The sequence below is a fragment of the Lolium rigidum genome, chromosome 7 (genome assembly GCF_022539505.1).
Source record: "Lolium rigidum isolate FL_2022 chromosome 7, APGP_CSIRO_Lrig_0.1, whole genome shotgun sequence".
Taxonomy (NCBI): Eukaryota; Viridiplantae; Streptophyta; class Magnoliopsida; order Poales; family Poaceae; genus Lolium; species Lolium rigidum.
The window spans coordinates 279,756,806-279,775,214 of NC_061514.1; the positions used below are offsets into that span (position 1 = coordinate 279,756,806).

The 18,409-nt window shown below is 40.5% G+C and overlaps 2 protein-coding genes across 5 annotated transcripts; one reads left to right on the forward strand and one right to left on the reverse strand.

The window, feature by feature from the left end:
* The first annotated feature begins 3,508 nt into the window (after positions 1 to 3,508).
* On the forward strand, positions 3,509 to 4,758 carry LOC124679090 (uncharacterized protein At2g34160-like). Its single transcript, XM_047214915.1, has 5 exons — positions 3,509 to 3,775; positions 3,942 to 3,990; positions 4,094 to 4,156; positions 4,253 to 4,317; positions 4,666 to 4,758. Exons 1-5 carry the CDS (start codon positions 3,509 to 3,511, stop codon positions 4,756 to 4,758), a joined length of 537 nt encoding a protein of 178 aa, XP_047070871.1.
* A 928-nt stretch (positions 4,759 to 5,686) lies between these two features.
* LOC124675594 (ubiquitin C-terminal hydrolase 12-like) lies at positions 5,687 to 18,376 on the reverse strand. Of its 4 annotated transcripts, none has more exons than XM_047211668.1 (32): positions 18,332 to 18,376; positions 18,123 to 18,192; positions 17,835 to 17,985; positions 17,563 to 17,720; positions 16,919 to 17,184; positions 16,618 to 16,836; positions 16,443 to 16,551; positions 16,241 to 16,356; positions 15,825 to 15,923; positions 14,394 to 14,503; positions 14,041 to 14,115; positions 13,356 to 13,434; positions 12,717 to 12,863; positions 12,550 to 12,630; positions 12,330 to 12,449; positions 12,043 to 12,165; positions 11,243 to 11,320; positions 11,042 to 11,130; positions 10,854 to 10,962; positions 10,430 to 10,498; positions 10,235 to 10,345; positions 9,716 to 9,771; positions 9,452 to 9,629; positions 9,237 to 9,338; positions 9,088 to 9,159; positions 8,912 to 8,977; positions 8,663 to 8,728; positions 8,497 to 8,580; positions 8,271 to 8,387; positions 7,233 to 7,307; positions 7,070 to 7,156; positions 5,687 to 6,300 (listed from the first exon to the last, which is right to left on the reverse strand). In XM_047211668.1, exons 1-32 carry the CDS (start codon positions 18,359 to 18,361, stop codon positions 6,259 to 6,261), a joined length of 3,354 nt encoding a protein of 1,117 aa, XP_047067624.1. In that variant the 5' UTR covers positions 18,362 to 18,376; the 3' UTR covers positions 5,687 to 6,258. The 4 variants fall into 4 exon arrangements, with proteins under 4 accessions (XP_047067624.1, XP_047067622.1, XP_047067623.1 ...); XM_047211666.1 differs by having other exon boundaries at positions 18,123 to 18,195; XM_047211667.1 differs by having other exon boundaries at positions 8,271 to 8,384; positions 18,123 to 18,198.
* Between the last annotated feature and the right edge of the window lie 33 nt (positions 18,377 to 18,409).

Here is an 18,409-nt window from a genome sequence, read left to right on the forward strand (position 1 = left end):
GGACATTTTTCAGTAACACCGGAAGTTCCGGCCAGGAGGGCCGGAAGTTCCGGCTGGCACCGGAAGTACCGGCCAGGAGGGCCGGAACTTCCGCCAGGAAGATTCTGCGTCAGATGACCTGGTAAAAAAATATTGGGGCGGAACTAGGGCGGAACTTCCGGCGACCGGAAGTTCCGGCCAAGTTCCGGAATTGCGAGAAAACCTTACTGGACATACTGAGCCACAATTGCAACGTTTCCGGAACTTGCCCGGAAGTTGGGCGGAAGTTCCGCTGACCGGAACTTCCGGCCAACTGCACCGGAACTTCCGGTCAGCTTTCGAAACTTCAACTGAGAGGGGCGCTGAGGGTCTTCTGAGTGGAGAAACAGGGGCGGAACTTCCGCTGGTGGTAGCCGGAACTTCCGCTCCTGGGCGGAAGTACCGCAGGCAAAGGCCGGAACTTCCGCCCGAAGAGAAAAACCAGCAAAGCTTCAGTTTTGTCAGTCCAATTCATCAGTCATGTTTATACACAGAAATCTTGTACCTGTCTACATCAACACACATAAATATATACCTAGTGTTGACATCAAACACACAAAACCCAAAAGGGCGGGAAATGTTCTTTCAGACCTGACCACCATGAGCGAGGCGAAGAGAGCTTGGTTCGAGAAGAGGCAGAAGGAGATCCTAGAGCGCCCAAATTGAGTTGACAATCTCAATTTGTAATTTTTATATTTGTTCGAACTATGGCACATTTAATTTCTTCATCATGCAACATTTTATTTGTATGCTATTTGATATTATTCTATAATTGTTAGATATTATTCTATATTTGTTAGATATTATTTATAAGTATGTGTGGCCAGATGGCCTATTTCCCAAAGAAAAATACCAAATGGCCAAATGGGTGGCCGCTGCGTTGGGCGCACCGCGTGACCCAAACGGACGCGCGGACGCGGGGCTCCGTCCGGGCGTCCGCTCGGCTACCCAAACGGCCCAAAACGGACGGCCCAGCGCGTCCGTTTGGGTCGCCCCGTTGGAGATGCCCTTACTACTCTATGTTACTACCTCCATAGTGGGTAGTAACACATGTGTGGTGTCATGCAAAGCCATATTAATTAGGTCGTAGACTCATCTAGTCTTGGGAAATGTGATGTTATAGTAACATAGCTAGTTACCACAATGCTCTCTTTCCTCAATTAATAACATGACATATCATCAAAATGCTTAGTTGGCATTGCATGTAGTTCTATGTTACTACCTAAGTTACTTCCACTATGAGTAGTCTTAGGCTGGCCATAGTGTGTAGTATCATATAGTAGTATCATGTATATGATACTTTTCTATGATACTAGATCCATAATGCATAGTATCATGGACTACTATCATAGTTTTGCTATATTAATTGATTTGTAGAATCCCAATACAAATTTGTGTACAAGATTTATTTGATACTAACTTTTCTCGGCATGTGCACTATGATACAGTATCGACCTATGATACTCTAATCTCCTCTCTCGTCCATAATTACCTGCCACATCAGCATTTTTGGTGGGGCTAGGATGCATGATACTAGCTATGATACTAGCACTATGGCTAGCCTTATGCAAGAGCTAGCTCTAGCACGTGCTCCTAGGCAATGTGTGTGAATGAAAGGTGGACCATCCATAGAAAAAGTAGTACATTTTGTAGGCAACTATTGTACTTGTTGGCTAGTACATGTTAACTCTAGATGACATAACAGCTTGCTTATATCCAACAACCGGCTATACTATTAGAGTTGCTCTAAATATCCGAATCAAGGTCACCATACTGGTAAGCCATCAATTTCATCGTGGCACGGTATTTTCCGTTAGTAAATTAATGTTTGGTGAGGCGCACGTTTGACAGACTCAGATGGTAGCAGACAGAGAGTTTAGATAGGTTCAGGCCACATGAAGCAGCTACTATCAATTACTAATATAAATAGATGAAATATTATTCAGCAGAGTAGTATCAACTATAAATCAAAATCAGCTAGTATCAACTCCATGCCCGATTGGAAAACAAAGAAGAGTGCAGAACTGTTTGCACCTGCTCGACCGAGCAGCAGGGAGACATCGGAATAGTAGCTCCATGTCTATTTCATTGCCAAAAAGGTATCTGTCAATACAGTTCAGCTAAGGCATCAGGAACAAGACGACATTCTTCATCAACCTGCATGAAGTAATGCATTAATACAATGCAAAAGAGTGAAAGACAGGTTTATGGTCAATTTATTTCGTGCACAGAAAAGCTTACTTCTAGAAACCAGTCAATCAAGAATCAGGATAGACCTCATGCTTCGGTTTACATTCTTTCGAATTGTTGCTAGGAAATCGTTTGATGGTCTTTTCCTGGTCTGGTAAAAAAGATATAAAACCTGTTTTAACAACAAATGTATACGCATACAAGAAGTAAGCACTCAAGCATTTACTCAAGCAGGACGCCAAGGACTCTTGGACATGTGTAGAGAGATCAAGTCGGAGCAGACAAAACATCCGTTCTGACTGAATTTGGTTCAGTTCATTGAAAGGAGTGAGTCATCCCTTGAACTCGGAGGGTTGGGCATCCCCGACTTACACTAAGCTCCGCCCGTGGCTTGAACTACTGCTAGAATGAATACATGGATACCAAACGACGCTTGGCATGGAGAATTTTCAAGCAGAAATAGTTGCACAATCAGTACATGATCCTCAATTAACAAATATATCCCTTTATCAGTCCATTAAGTCTATTACATGAACTAGTGTATGAAACAATGGCAGCCAACACCGTCACACACAAACCATGGATATTTATTTAATACCCGGATCACCACTTATTTACCAAATGAGGAACAAAATAACACAAATAACGTGTATCGCTGTACTTTGCTTAGTGTCGCCTCATTGGTTGGAGTGTGTGTGTTGGTCTAGGGTGACTAATCTGTTGTATTGAGGAACCTTATTTGTATGGTGTTGTACTCTAGCTACCGTGTGTGGCTTTATTAAGTTAAAGCTGAGCCGTTGGCTTTAAGTTTTAAAAAAGGAAAACTTAAAACCTTAACTCGCACAGGAACACGGGCATTTCTTTCAATAAACTGACATAGGTGTGTGACAGTGTGAGAGATGAAAGATAGGTGTTGCCTGAACCCCGACGGTGCAAAACCATTGCTATATTTCAAGCAACTGTGTGAAACGTAGCACCTAGCAACTTGTCACTCTATGGAGAATTGGAGATACACTTTTTTTTTGAGAGAGAGAAGAATTGGAGATACTCTGTTTTCTCCACAAAACGGTGTATACGATGGCGGTGGAAACCCGGTCCAAATCGACGCGAGCATGCATAAGCGCCCGGAATAACCACCTAGGCAACCGCCACCTCCGGGCGACCGCGCGAAGGTGCGCAACCGCCGGCTCGACGCATCCAGTGCTACTTGTATGCATCACCATGGCCGGGGACCCACCCGCAGCCTCTCTCTCTCTTCCTCCAGACCGACGCACGTACACCACCAAGCGATCCAGCCACCATGCAGGCGGTGAGGCCGGCGGCGGAGGAGCAGACGGAGGCGGAGGCGCAGGAGGTGAGGGAGGTGGTGAGGGCGGCGCAGGAGGACGCGCCGGAGGAGAAGGAGGTGGCGATGGTGGGGGAGCAGAAGGCCGCCGAGGCCGAGGCCGATGAGGAAGTGGAAGCAGAGACGGAGGTCGAGGCCGAGGCCGGAGCGTCAGCCAAGAAGAACCGAATCCAGGTGTCCACCAACAAGAAGCCGCTCTACTTCTACGTCAACCTCGCCAAGGTAGGTCATACTACGTTTCATCCAAATCAATCAGTTCGTGACGAGGTTTTATTTGCATATGTTTCATCCATTTCTCGAAGATGGTATTGGAATTTCATGATTCCTTTGTTTAAAGGGTATCGAATTAGCATGCAATTTCTCTAATTTAAACTACTGCTGGCTGCAGAGGTACATGCAGAACTACGACGAGGTTGAACTCTCTGCTCTGGGGATGGGTAATCAATGCTTACTCACTCTCCTCACCTTTTTTACTGCTTGTTATCTTCCTTAATAAGTTCATGGTTAACGATATCTTGCTGAGCGAATTTCTTGTTGCAGCCATTGGCACCGTTGTGACTGTGTCGGAGATCCTCAAGAACAATGGTTTGGCCACTGAGAAGAGTAAGCAGCTTGTTTCTCCGGTCTACCATCTGAGTTATCAAACCTTTCCCCATATCACATTAGTAAATCACACATAAATTTGTCCATTCTGTTCAGAGATCCTGACATCAACGATCGGCACAAAAGATGAGTCGAAGGGGCGACTAGTCCGTAAAGCCAAGGCAAGATATCCTACTCCCTCTGTCCGTGAATAAGTTTTGCTTCTAGATTTGTCCTAAGTCAACCTTATTTGAATTTGACTAGCTTTATAGAAATGACTACAAACATATTGGACGTCAAATTTGTAGATTAAGAAACTAGATTTCAAGACACAAATCTAGTGTCATAAACGTAGCCACATTGTCTATAAAGTTAGCCAAATTTAAATAATTTAACTTAGGATAAAGCTAAAAGTACACTTATTCGCGGAGGAGGGAGTACTTTAATTTCGATGTCCCATGTGTGTCCTGACATCCCATTTGTGTCCTGAATCCACGCATGATTTTTTTACTGTTATTTCATTGTTTCAGATTGAGATCCTGCTGTGTAAATCAGAGAACTTCAACAGCATCATGTCCAGCAAAAAATCACCCAAGTCTGCCGACGACGAGATCAAGGTCTGATCATGTCCGGAAGAGGTCCACACACCCCATGCTTGTGACAGTGAGACACAGCACGAGATCTGATTCAGTAGTAGTTAGGGTACCTTAGTCTTTCTTAAGGAGGGATGGATCATATCTTTGTCAGTGCATCCCAGAAAGATGTGTTCCCCGTCTCCACTTAATCACTGCTCTAGTGTTCCAGCTGAAACCTGCAAAAATGCAACACCTTGCAATGCAACTAGGTGCGTCCGTATGAGATGATGATGAAATGTATTTAGAATTCCGGTCTTCAAAGTCTGGGGATAGTACTCTTAAGAGCACCTTAACTTTTAGTTTGCTGTAACTTTTGCTTATGTAATGAGGCATTTGCACATGCAGATCGGTACTATGATCAACGGGTGTAATGTTTTCAAAACCGTAGTTGCAAAATGCTGGTTCAAGGGTTTTCATGTTCCTTTATTCTTCTTCAGAAATAGCAAAAACTATATCTCAGGTCCAGTATCTTTAATGTCCACCCTAGCAAGTATCACTAATGCTGATACTAACAACACTAGTTTACATACTACTACTAACCACATAAATATGTCAAAACAGATGTTATCTTAACTCTAGTTCAGCACCATCGGACAAATATGTTTGTTCTATCGTACCTTTTTGAACAAGCAATACACTTCGTCAGCACTAGACTGAAAGCCATGAGGCAACACGACACAGTTGCACTTGCAGACAAGATATGGTTATTCAAAAGAAAGGTACCTTGAGCAATTCTCAGACTGAAATTTCAGAAGACAGAAACTGTACACGGTACCTTTATTAGCATTCACCTGATGATGAACCTGTACCTTTCAAGTTGCTGCTTACGCAGCCAAAAAGGCTACTGGATCATAAATGGTCTTAAAAATGAAGATATGGGTCAAAATAAATATTTGCTTCCCATTCTTCAAGGCGATAGAAAAATAGCACGTATGTAAAAGTATCATCAGCAGCTGCTAGGTTGAATTCAATGCCAGAAACACAGGTTGTGCTGAAACTCACTAGACTATACTATCTGCAGCAGCTATTGCCTTACATTTCTCAAGACACCAAAAAAAAAAAATCGAAACCAGCACCAGGCTTCATTACACAATCTATCCCATTATTCTGATGGGAGCGGCAAATAAAGCAACCAATCTCAGCTATAACCATGTATACATGCCCCTACAAAATCTTTTTCTTATGTACCAGCTTTGCACTACACAAATGAAGCAACATCTATCCTAGTGGGGGCTATCACACTCGGGACAACGAGATCAGCACGCTTGCTTCATTGACAGGAGCAAGCAAAGGAGAAAGCCTCAAAGAATATCCTTCCATCAACCACATCACCAACGGTGTCAACATGTAGCAAGTAATATAGGCCTCCGAACACAAATGGCCATATATTTGACCGTCATTTTCTTTTGTTGAGGTCACTTGGCCTCTTTGGAATGCTAGCTCCGATCAGGCCTTCATCCAGGGCTTGTAGCCCAGATGGAAGATTTCTCAATTATAAATCTTCACGGGCTTCTCATACGTGTGTCGGTTCTGCACAGCCCAAACCACCAAGCAAAGATAAGTCGGCAAAGTAGCTCGTGTAAATTCAAAAAATTGTCAGTCACCCTACCTTCTAAGTTCTAACTTTATCTATGCAAGGAGAAAATTACCCTCAGCCCACATTGTGTCCACATGCTCTCTTATTATGGACGTCACATAATAAAATAATATTCCTTATAAAATAATATTTACAAGTAGATTTTAAGTGCGTGCTTGAGCTCGTGTAACATGTGTGGCCCTTGTGCTATCAGCAGATTTTCCATCAATTAAGATGTCTTGTAAAAAGAGTAAATAATGAAGGCAGACTCAAGCACTAAGCATCATTCATCAAACCTATCAGTTTTGGCAATAGAAGGGGAAAATAGGAGAGCCACAAGTTTACTGGAGTAAGAACAGACTATAAAAACTTTGCAGGTAGATGTTTTAAGATATCACACAATAGCTTGCATGATACATCCAGGGATAAAAATGGATGAGCTATGGCCGTTTGCCGACGATTAACTACCCAACACCTATGGTGTGGCAGCCCATATACTGGTAAAAGAATATACAAGACCAGAAAGAGGCCGTTTCGTACTGATTCAAATTGTAACCTTAATGCCAGTGTAATATGAAATAAAAAAATTGGTTTAAAAAAACACCAAAATGGTATATAGACTGAAAATACCATCCTGTTTTGGTTATATATGCATGCTTCACAGAGAGAATCCGAAAACACGTCAACTGTCCTTGGTTTACATGATAAGCCAGCACTGCCTACCTGATTGGCTGTGTAAGACCTTTTTGGTGTAGTGTCAGTGTGCTCCAAGCCAAGGTATTGTTCCCAAGCTCCGTACACATCTCTCCTCTGTAAGATAAGAAGAAAAACATCATCATGTGAACACAGATCTAGACAGGCCTACATTCTGAAAACAAGTACTTGCCTGAAAACGTGCAGATACAACATCAATATCCTGGAGGTATTCTGGACGATTCATGGATATGAATGCAAGCTTCCACTGATCAATAAGTATTTGTGAGTGAGAAATACATGTTAGCAGAGGACAAGTTTATATTTGCTACAGAAATGGTACCATGCATGATGAGAGAGAGAGAGAGAGAGAGAGACGGTAGGTGGGGGAGGCAAGGATATGGTAATAATATGTGCACCTCCTCTTAATCAATCCCAAGTAAAAACTATAGTCAGGAAAGAACAACTGGGTGCGGCTCAATAACTTAACCTACGGACCAAGTTTCTCCTTTAAAAACAGATTATCTAGTGCTTATATTTCAGAGAATTTTATTTCAATTCCCTCGTCCCTAGTCTACCTGTGTTAATGTCCCCCCTTCAAGTGTCAGAGCCAAGAATTAGAGATAACGGCGACCATATATGCAACAATATTCAAATAAGTGGGATGTATCAAATCCTAGTAGCTATTTTATCCCTAATTGGCTAATCTACAAAGAAGAGTCATGGCCTGCAGTGAGTCAGTTTGGCTGACTAGTTCAGCAAAGTGTCCAGTGTATTAGTTTGTTAGATAATGTCATAATAGTACGAAAGAAGTGGTATTGGTAGTTGTATGTCCACAGTCCATAGCTGGTCCAGTAAATAAAGGACCTAGCGTATAATTTTGCATCGATCAATACACTAAAAATTTGGCCCAGGAGCTTTGAGCCTTGATAGTTGGATGAGGATGTTGAGCCCAGCCATACGTCTAATAGCGAACCATGTGACCCTCTAAGTTCCAACCCCAACTCCCCCATCTCCATCCATACACCCGGATCAACAACAGATAAGCACATGAAAACAAAGTTGGGATGGAACAATGCAGTGGAAAAAGGCATATTCGTACTTTGTGACAAGACACCAAAAACACTTCTGTATAATAAAAACCTAACCCATTTCAGTGTAAGACCCAATTCTTTTGCGGGCAAAACAGTCCATTCTAAATGTATTATTAGGATTTGTAAGTATGGATTACCTTGGCGAACTCTTCATCAGGAACCCGGAGTTTTTTCTGCACACGGTCCATTATCTCTGCAGCAGTCTCACCATCATGGATGACCAGCAAAAAAGGATCTCCGAAATTCTGAATCTGCTGTTGGTCATGACCGTATTCACAGATTATATTGGATAAGCAAATCAATAGCTACTTTTCCAAGAAATTCACCTTAGACTAGTACCTAACAAGGTAAAAAGTGTGGTACCTGGTTCTGATTAGGATCTTTCATGAAATGATAGACGTGAATCAACCGATCATGTGGAGCGAGATTCTTCTCCTCCTCTGGAATCTAATTAAATTGGTAGAAGCAATATAATGTAAGACAAATGACATCAAACATCATCAACCAAAACAGATCCAATGTCAAATACCTCCTCAGCACGTAACGTCCAGTACTGATCATTTATATTCTCTATCTTTTCTTGAAGTGGAAATATCTGCAGATACATACAAAATCTAAATTATTGTCGGTGATGCCAAATACAGTATATAGAATGCTAAATTTAAAGGGAGACAAACATCGAGAAAATCAAGGTCGGAAAGGTATGCGTGGATGTACATTAACATAAGCACTGTGCATAATGTGAACTATCACAATTTGCAAATAAACATGCACAAACCTTATAAATTTTGTGATAGAAAACTTCAAGCAAGCGGAGCTCAGCGTCAGGATTGGATAGTTCAACCTGTTGGGCATAAGATGAAGATTGTATACACTTACAGAACCAAGATAGAAGGGAATCTGAACAAAAGAAAAAACAGACTGAATAATCTGAAATGGTAAATGAGTGATCACCTTGGTTTTCAAGTCGGTGATCACATCACTGATGGTGCTATTTTTTGGAAGTCTGATGCTATGAATCACAACCTGGCAAATCGTGTGCATTAATGACATACTTCAGCAACAATGATGGAATAAGAACATATACCATGTAGCAGACAAACCTCGTCTTTTGTTGCATGGTGAAATGCAACTTTAAGTGTTTTCAAACACTGCAATTCTGGCAGTGGAATGTCGAGAACTTCATAATACAGTATGTCAGAAGTCTGTGAACGGAAGGATGAATATTAGTACAAATATGAACTATCGGGATCATGTTACATCTTTTAAATAAAAAAATGCTCCCAGTTGAATAAACAAAGGAAAGAACAAACTAAACCTGATTATAATGGACAAGCATATCCAATAGATGCTCTACTCCACGATATCTGATGGGCTGTGGTTTAGGTTGTTGAGAATAGCAATTGTGAGATGTAAGCCGGATTTTTGATGGATCGTCCAATCCAAGTTGACGTGCAACTCTCTCAACAACATCATCATAAGTATTAAGCTTCGACCTAAGTGAAGAAGACAATTATATCTTTGTAAGTTGACTAAAAAGAAATAATTAAGTATCAATTAAGAGTGATTTGCAATTCCTCACAATTCCAAACAAAACTCATCCTCCTTTGGTTTCTCCAGACAGCGGAAGTGCACGACCTATAGTACCAAGAAAAAGAAACTATTTATCACAGTACAGTACAGGCTTAGCTGCAAACAGAAATCAAAAGCTATGCATTGCATATATGTGACGTAATTAACAACAAACAAGGTAAGAATAAAGCACTCCTGTTTAGGTGCAAGGTGCACACCTAATGGAAAAATCATACTATAGCAAAATATCTAAGTAATAATTGTAGAGAGCCATGAAAACACCCTAAGATCTATACTCTATAGGTTCTCCAAAACTACTGTTCTGACTGTTTTGGTACCAGGAGTTGGAGGTTCCAGTTTACCATGAACACCAAACCCTTACCCAAGCAAATAAATGACTGTACAGAGATTAAAAAAAACACCATAGCGGATGCATGAGATAAATAGTTCATAATGCTACAGTAGAGTGGTACAAAACCGTGATCCAAGTTGAAAATACAACACTTGATGTGTATCTATCTGAGTATACCTGCCTATTATGAACATACTCCAAGAAAGAAGGAACATCTGGATAGCGCACTTGAGTATCACCATCTGGTACAGAAGGCTTTTGGAAACAGACTATGTCTCCATCTTCAAGCTACAACATGAAAAATGCGTGAAATTGATAGTCATCTTTTATAAACAGGCCTAAATAAAGTTTGTATCTGAAAGTTTCCCAAACCTGACTAGAACGGAAAGTAAGTTTCTTATCAATATGTTCACACATCACATTTGGCTCGAACTTAATTTCCTGCAGCATAACAATGCATAAACTCAGAACATTCATATTGGGAAGATCAGTACTATGAAGTGCATATTGTATGCTACATGAACATTAACCATCATGCAGGACTGAACAATTAACCACCTGCACAAAACTACATGAGTACAAGAGCACAACTTACGAAGCTTTGGGTGGTCAAGAGAAATAAAAGCATAGTCATAAAGAACTGAACAACCCCCGCCGGTGGCTTTTAAGGAATAGCCGGTCTCAAGCCCGGGTAAAGGAGGGTTGTGATAGGCTTGGCAAGCCAACGTAAAAAACAGCCATTCCTATGGATATGAAACCCAATGGTAGTCATAAAAAAACTGAATACTGCACTCACCTCATAGAGCTCAATTTCTTCATTTGTGGAAAATCCAGCCATTTCATTCAATATTGCCAGGATATCAGATGGCTTTCCCAAAGCCTTAACAAAAAGCCTACCAATAAAACTATATAACAAAAATGATGTCAGTGTCTAAGTCTACTGTATCAAAAAGAGGATGCTTGACACAAATTTATGAGATATACCGAAGCTCTTCCTTTTCAGGATTATAAAACTTGAAGAAGAGTAAAATATCTTCCTTGCTCTTCTCAGGAGGACGAATTGGGCGCAAATCCTACACATGTTAACAATAAGACACAGTCAAGCATCTCCAATTTAATGATACAATAGAGAGCAAATTATGTCCACAAAAGAAACATTGAACTGCAATCGGTATATAAGATTACCAATCCTAGTTCTACTTCTAGAAATAGCTTCAGCTCAGCGTTGTGTGCCTTGTTTGAGACCTCCCTAAGTTGCCCCACCTGTACAGTACAAGATAAGTAATAAGATGTAATAAATATTATGACAACAAATGAACACATAAGCAAAATAGAACAAAAAATAAAAAGGACAAAACACTATCCACCAACTTCAGCTTAAACAGACCTGAAGGCCCGTGCAAACAGCTCCAGCATAGGTGTTATTTTTATTTATTTTTGGCACTAGCATAGGTGTGAATTGTGGTAGGAGGAAAGTACAAAGAGCAGCAAAATAGGAGCAATACATCATAATATTTCCCCCTAAAAAATCATAACAAATTACTTCACTAACATCTAAGTTTATTAATTCAACTCAACTGATGGGTTATGAGATCAAATAGATGAAAGCTCCAGAATATATGTACCTGGAGGTATCCACAAACAGCTCTTACAAGTTCAAGAAGTATACAACTTTCCACTTATGCTTTCAATTTTCAAAAACCATTCCAAAAAAAAACTTTCCATTTAAATTACCATTCATTTGTAGCGTATGTGTACATGCAACTAATAGTCTAATACAACTATCAGATTAACTATTTCACATTCATATACCAGCAAAAGAGGCCAGGAAAATGAAGAGGGAAAGATCAAGCAAATATAACTTAAACTGAACCAATCAGGAGTTCAAGATGAGAACTCAAATAAAACCAACCGAATAGTTTTCCATTCATTAAAATACTTGAAAAGGTACAAATATGATCTTTCAAAAAAAGTTGACGACTCACTGATTGCGCTTCTTCATGAGGGGCTAGCGGACGATTGGGCCGGTATGTATGATTTTGCCTCTTAGCCCACAACCAGAAGCGCTGAGACTGTACAGGAATGCCATATTCCTTTGCAACTTCCTCCTATTAAAAGAGCACATTCGGCAATCAAAAGTTAATTCAAATGGAAGAGTAACTGATTGTAGATTGCAGAACAACGTAAAAAAAAAGACCATTTTCCAATCTTGAACTCTTGTTGAAGTTCACATTTAAACCTTGAACTCTGAGTTATGCTTTCCAAATATTACCTTGAATGAAGTAAAGGGCAACTGCTTCTGTATACGGAAGCTACGGACTTTTTCATGGTCCACCAGATCAAAATATATATTCTTCCCAATCTGCTCCTTCAAATCTTCATCTCGTGCAACCTAGGTTCATTTATTTATTTAATATTGCAAATAGAGCACTACTGAAAGGAGTGCAGCAGGAGAACTAACTGGTATGGCTGAGACTAATAATTGACCAGACCTTTATGATGGTGTAGAGGTGAGCTTCAGCCTTTTCCTTCTTCTTATGTTCTTTCTCTTCTTGTTCTTTCTTCAACCTTATCTGCAAAAGCACAGTTAAACTGATTCACTATCTGCAAAAGAAGTACAACATATTAAATAGGAAGAGAGGAGAATATAATGACTCACCCTCAAATGCTCAGCAATGTCCTTCTCATCAACATTACACATTATTTTCTCCTTGTCACTTTCACGAATATATACAAGCATGTAGGCATTTGAATACTTTGTGAACTTAAATGGGGTATTATTGAAACCAGGGTTAATTTGAGGCAACTGTTCCATCGAAAAGAAGAAAAACAGAGAGGAGGGTGTCATACATATAGTGATATAGAAGATGAGTGTAAATGTGAAATCAATACAATCAACAGGTTGTATACTGAATAAATACTCCCTCCATTTCTAGATATAAGCCATTTAGTTTTTTGAGAAAAAAAATCATAATATAAGGTGTATTACGTTGCACCACTTGGATGAACAATATTTTTAGGGATTTGATTACGTTTCCTTATCTTATGTGAAGTCCTTTATTACCTCACGTCAATTGTCTAGCGTTAATCCTGCCCAAACATGGTGTAATTTTCTCTCAATGTGTGTTCTTTCATTTTACTGCCAAAAACTATATGGCTTATATCTAGGAATGGAGGGAGTACTCCCTCCGGTCAGATTTAATCGACGCGGAGGGGTACCTGTTCATGCATGCACTTTGGGTGCAGGGGCGTCAATTAATTAGGCCCAGAGGTAGTAGTTGTTAAGCAAAAAACATACCTCTTCTTCACCCCCGTACTGCTCTTCAAGCGCCTTTTTAGTATCTTCTTTTGTTACTCGCTCGTCATCAAATTTATACCTGAATAGACACAACATGCAACCACAAAAAATCACCTCACGTAACATTTGCTGAATTGCTTTCAGGTCATCATGTGTATAGTAATCAGAGAGGAAACATTATGGTGTGCAAAAAAAATACAAATTGGTTTGGTATTGCAGCTGGTTAAACACGTTCTTATTGTGCAAGCAAGCTATTTAGCAGACTCCAAGCAAATATTTCTATCACAAATTCACAAGCCAATTACAGAATCAGGACAGACGGGGTAAATCCCCTTGACCCTGAGCTGTAAATTTCGAGAGAAGTTGGTGAACTTGGGGCCAATTCAAGACCACTGAACTTGGGGCCAATTAACAGAATGAATGGAGTAGAAGTGCTAGGATTAATGTTCTCAAAGATCTTCACATCATCATGATCCATTTATCGGCAAACACAGGATATTACGACCCAATTTATTTTATTATGAATAATATTACGAGGGCGCATGCTGCACACTCTGCCAATGTAATTACACTACCACTGTCTGGTGATGCACAGAAGCAGGAACAAAACAGTGCCCGAAAAGGTCCTCTCCTATGGTTTAAGTACTGAGATGCAAGGACAAAGAATTCAAAATATAAGACGCACCACTGGTCTGAGAGTGTAGGTCGTATGAAAGCATAGTAGTGACCGCCATGTACTCCTCCACTATGAACAAGAACACTGCATAAAAGCATATGACCAACATTAGCACCAACACAATACATATCACGTTTATCTGAGACTTATCATAATATTAATATTTATTCTCTTATGGAACAGTGACTAAGAAGAGAAAAGGTAAATTTCCAAAGTATCATTTCAAACTGGTTTGCACTGAAAAGTGTTGTCTTTATTTACATACAAGAGTCTTGTTCATGGATGTTGTCTCAAGTATTAACCATTCAGAGATATGACTGGACAACACAGAGTATACCAAAATGTCAGATATAACCAATTACCTGTGAAGAGTGTACAGGTTTCTGATACTTCTATCAGCATCTGGAGTAAGATATTTTCCATCATCCCTATCAAGATCAAGTTGTAGCGGGAACTCATAACGGTCATTAATCTACAGAAGTAGGTGTTACTTTGATTAGCAATTTAGAAGCATCTTTTCTAACACTTCTAGACGTGGAAATGAGAGAAACATTACTCTCAATGTTAATTGCAAGGGAAAGCAAAACAGAAACAACAGAGAACTGAATGTACAAAAACAGAGAACATTTAATCAGAGAGAACTCGTAATCAAAGGGAACAAAGGGAACAAAATGGGTAAACAACTCATCGGTAATTTCATACAGCCTGAAAGATAGTTTTCAGATTGCATGGATCTCACATTAAATGGATTTAAAATGATCAGCTCTTTGAGTTGATGTGGCTGTACTCGGGATAACAATTACATATTTAAATCTCCTTATATCATGTACATTTTGACAACTGTGTTTAGATGACCCCGTTGGCATGAGAAAAATGTCAAAACAAAACAACTACTTCATTTGAATATCTAGAAAGCAAGCATGAAAGAGCAAGCTGGATGTATTAGTGTGTTACAGCATATAGGTCATGCCATGCTAGGACTCAAGCTAGTAGATCCAGTTTCTACATTCGTCTTTGTCTATCCAAATCAGGAAATGCTCATACACAAGACTAGAGGATGAGGTGTGAACTGTGATGGTTACTTTGAACCAGAAAGATATCTAAGTATCTCTAAAATGCTTGCCGAAATAGCAGGGTACTCTACCAGCATCAACCTAAGTAAACCATCAGAATCATTTTTATACCAATGTGCATAGTTTTGAAGCAAAACAGTGGAGTGGTAAGGTGTGTTTAGCACTTGCCTACTTCCCTGAGCAACTACCTGATTGCGCAAAAAGAATGCTCATGACGATTCTAGCAAAGCTAGCACATTAAGCTTAGTTTGATGTAATTACAAAGTAGATGATCAATCTTAGCATTGCAGAAATAGGTTTGGTAGCCCCAAAATAGTGTAACAGGTGTCCTTGATTACTTGCGCAAAAATGGTCATGTTGCTCAAAACTTACTGTCAAGAAAGCACCTAATGCAAGTTCTAGAAACAATAGACATATCATTATGCCATTTTTGCCAATCTTTAAAGCAGGTAAACTAGTAAAAGCATAACAGAAGTCTGTAGATTGTAACAGGTCATGAAACAGAATCTCAAATCGGAACCATGTTCTGTGTTTCATCAGTCTAATACACAAATATCCATATTATATCCAAATGCACACCAACATTTTTATGAATAACAATTATTTGTACAGTATCTGCTTCAGAGAAGTCAATCCTCATAAAAATTGTCGCCCGCAAAAAGTAAGTTCTAGAAAAATTGCCGATTGAAAGGTGAAAGAGGGTTATAGCATAGCACCGACCTTAACCATTGTATCCCGCATGTAATCATATTCAAAACGCTTCAGTTGAAGTTGCAAAACAGGAGGGAAATCAAGAAAGAGAACACCCTTTTTTGCATCCTGGAAACAGATTGAGACTGGAGTTGAGGTGCCGAGCAAAAAACAGAAAGATCAGAGAAGTATAACTATTACACCAATTTCCTTCATTAACTAGAAAAGAATGGATCCATGGATGCAGGTGCAGCTTTCCTGAATCTTTGAGTAACAGGTAATCAACATTTTTGTTCTCCGAAATTACTTCTAAGTACCATGTGTATTAAGTTATTAACCAATGCAAGTAATTATAAACATAATATTTCCAATATTTACCAATAAAGATAATAAAATATAATAAGATTCATGTTCAAAACCATGATTAGACAATGAGTTGTGGGCACCTGTAAGCCATGTTGTTCCGCCTGATACTTGTTATCACCCTCTAGACGCTCCACTTCGACATATTTATCAAATGATGCATAAACATCACGACAACCTTTGACATCAAGTTGTAGATCTGCAAGGCCAAAACATAGGTAACTATTATACAATAGATAGATATAGCACATTCAATGCAAACACAATCCGAATGACAGGTCCTACCATAAAAGGACTCTTTTCTGTTAGATTTATAGTCAACATTAATGCACTCGATGTAATTAATGTGGTGGCCTTCAAATAGTTGTTCAATTGTTCCTTCCACAACAGTTCCCTGGGGAGAAAGAAAAATTAATAACAAATAACTAGCATAGAGACAATTTTTTTATATAACATTCACCTTCATCTTGTCTTCAAGTTTCTCGCAGAGAACTCTGTTGAGCTCCTGCACATCATGTTGCATGAAAGAATCATAAGTGTCCCATCCAAAAGATTTAGTCAACTCTTTCGTAGCTACGCTGTTGTCACTATACTGGAGCTTGTAAAAAAGGCTCTGCAGGGCTAAAGGAATACTCCCAGATGGCATGTCATTCTCAGTAGTTGGCATGTGATATACAGCCTAAGAGAAAATTTCAATTAATTAGTTCAAAATTCAGACACACAACAATGCATGTACGGTAGAACAAGGAAAAGTTTCACACCTTCCGGAAGTACGGTATATGGTACAGAGTTTGCAGAAGAGAGTTCATATAACAGGTAGCACCCTGATTCTTGAGACCAACATAACCTGTTTCCTTTTTTGAGTCGTATGTCCAATAGTCAACCATTTTGCGAACAGCAACCTCAGCCTCAACAACAACAGTATCATTCACAATATAGCCCCTACTTGGGTCATACAGCTCACTCAAAGGCATAAACGATGTAAAGCCCCAGTCACTCTCGCGTGCATTAAACTGATGTTGAGTATCTGCAAAACATGGGACCAGCGCACGGCCTCAACCAGGGAAATTTTACAGAAATATTGGAAAATTCAAATGTGAATGGAGCAGTGCTACAACAAAAGTTCACTAGCTGCACGCAGAAAAATAGCAAGACCAAGGAGTCTTTGGAAGCATGAGGCCACAATCAAGTTCATGCCAAGGAATAAAACTAATTGAAGGTTCAGGCTTCAAGCAACAGTAATGACCAAAGAAGTTGTAAAATAATAAACGAAAGGTTCTGGACAGAATCTTTGTTGCTAGCCTAGGCTGATGCTGGGCTTTTACGTTTGAGCTCCTCCTGTGAAGGTGAGAAATCCATCCCCTTGGAACTTGCATTACAACATTAATCCAAGAAAAAGCAATACCTTTCCGTGTGGTGAACTTCTGATGGATCTGGTTTACAATGGCCAAGCTGAAGTGAGCGTAGCGACTCCACCCATAGGGGAGGTTCCCCGAGTCGGCAACATCCAAGTACATGGAAAGGTTCTCGACATTATTTCCCTTGGGGAAAATGAGCACACGCCTACATCCAAAACAAACCAGCACGTCCATCATTACCTTGGGGCTTCCACATCCAACAACAAACTCCCACATTAGACTTCTTTTTTCACGGAGAATCAAAACCACCAAAACTCACCATTTAAATCCACCAACGACAAACACATCCGAGTAGTGCTTCTTGCCGTTGAGCCTGGTGAAGTTCTCGATCGTCCAGGTGAAGCGGGACGTCTGCGGGTCCTCGGGTGGCTGGCTCTCCGCCGTATTCGCAGGCTCCGTCTGGGCCACGACTAGCAGTAGCAACAAGAGCACCACCGACAACAAACAGGCGCGCAAGATCAGCAAAAGCTCGAAATGCAAAAGACCCATCAAGTCAGACAGAAACACAGACACAGAGGGGAGTAAATCGCGTGGCACTCAGTGTCACCTTCCATTGGCTGCGCGGCGTCGGCGGCGGGGAGCTCCTGGTGCGGCACGAGCATCTCTTCGTCCTCCTGCTGCTGCTGCGAAGGGCGCAGGGGTCAGATCCGGCGGTGCGCGTAAACCCGTGCAAAAAGATGAGACCTTTGATCGGGACGAAGCAGTGGGGCGCGAAGAGGCGGGGAGATCGGGCGAGTGGGGAGGTAGGGCACGTACCTCGAGAGGTGGAGGGGTCATCATAGTCATGGAGCCGTCGTCGCTGGCGGCGGTGGCCGAGGGTGAGGAAGCGATCCA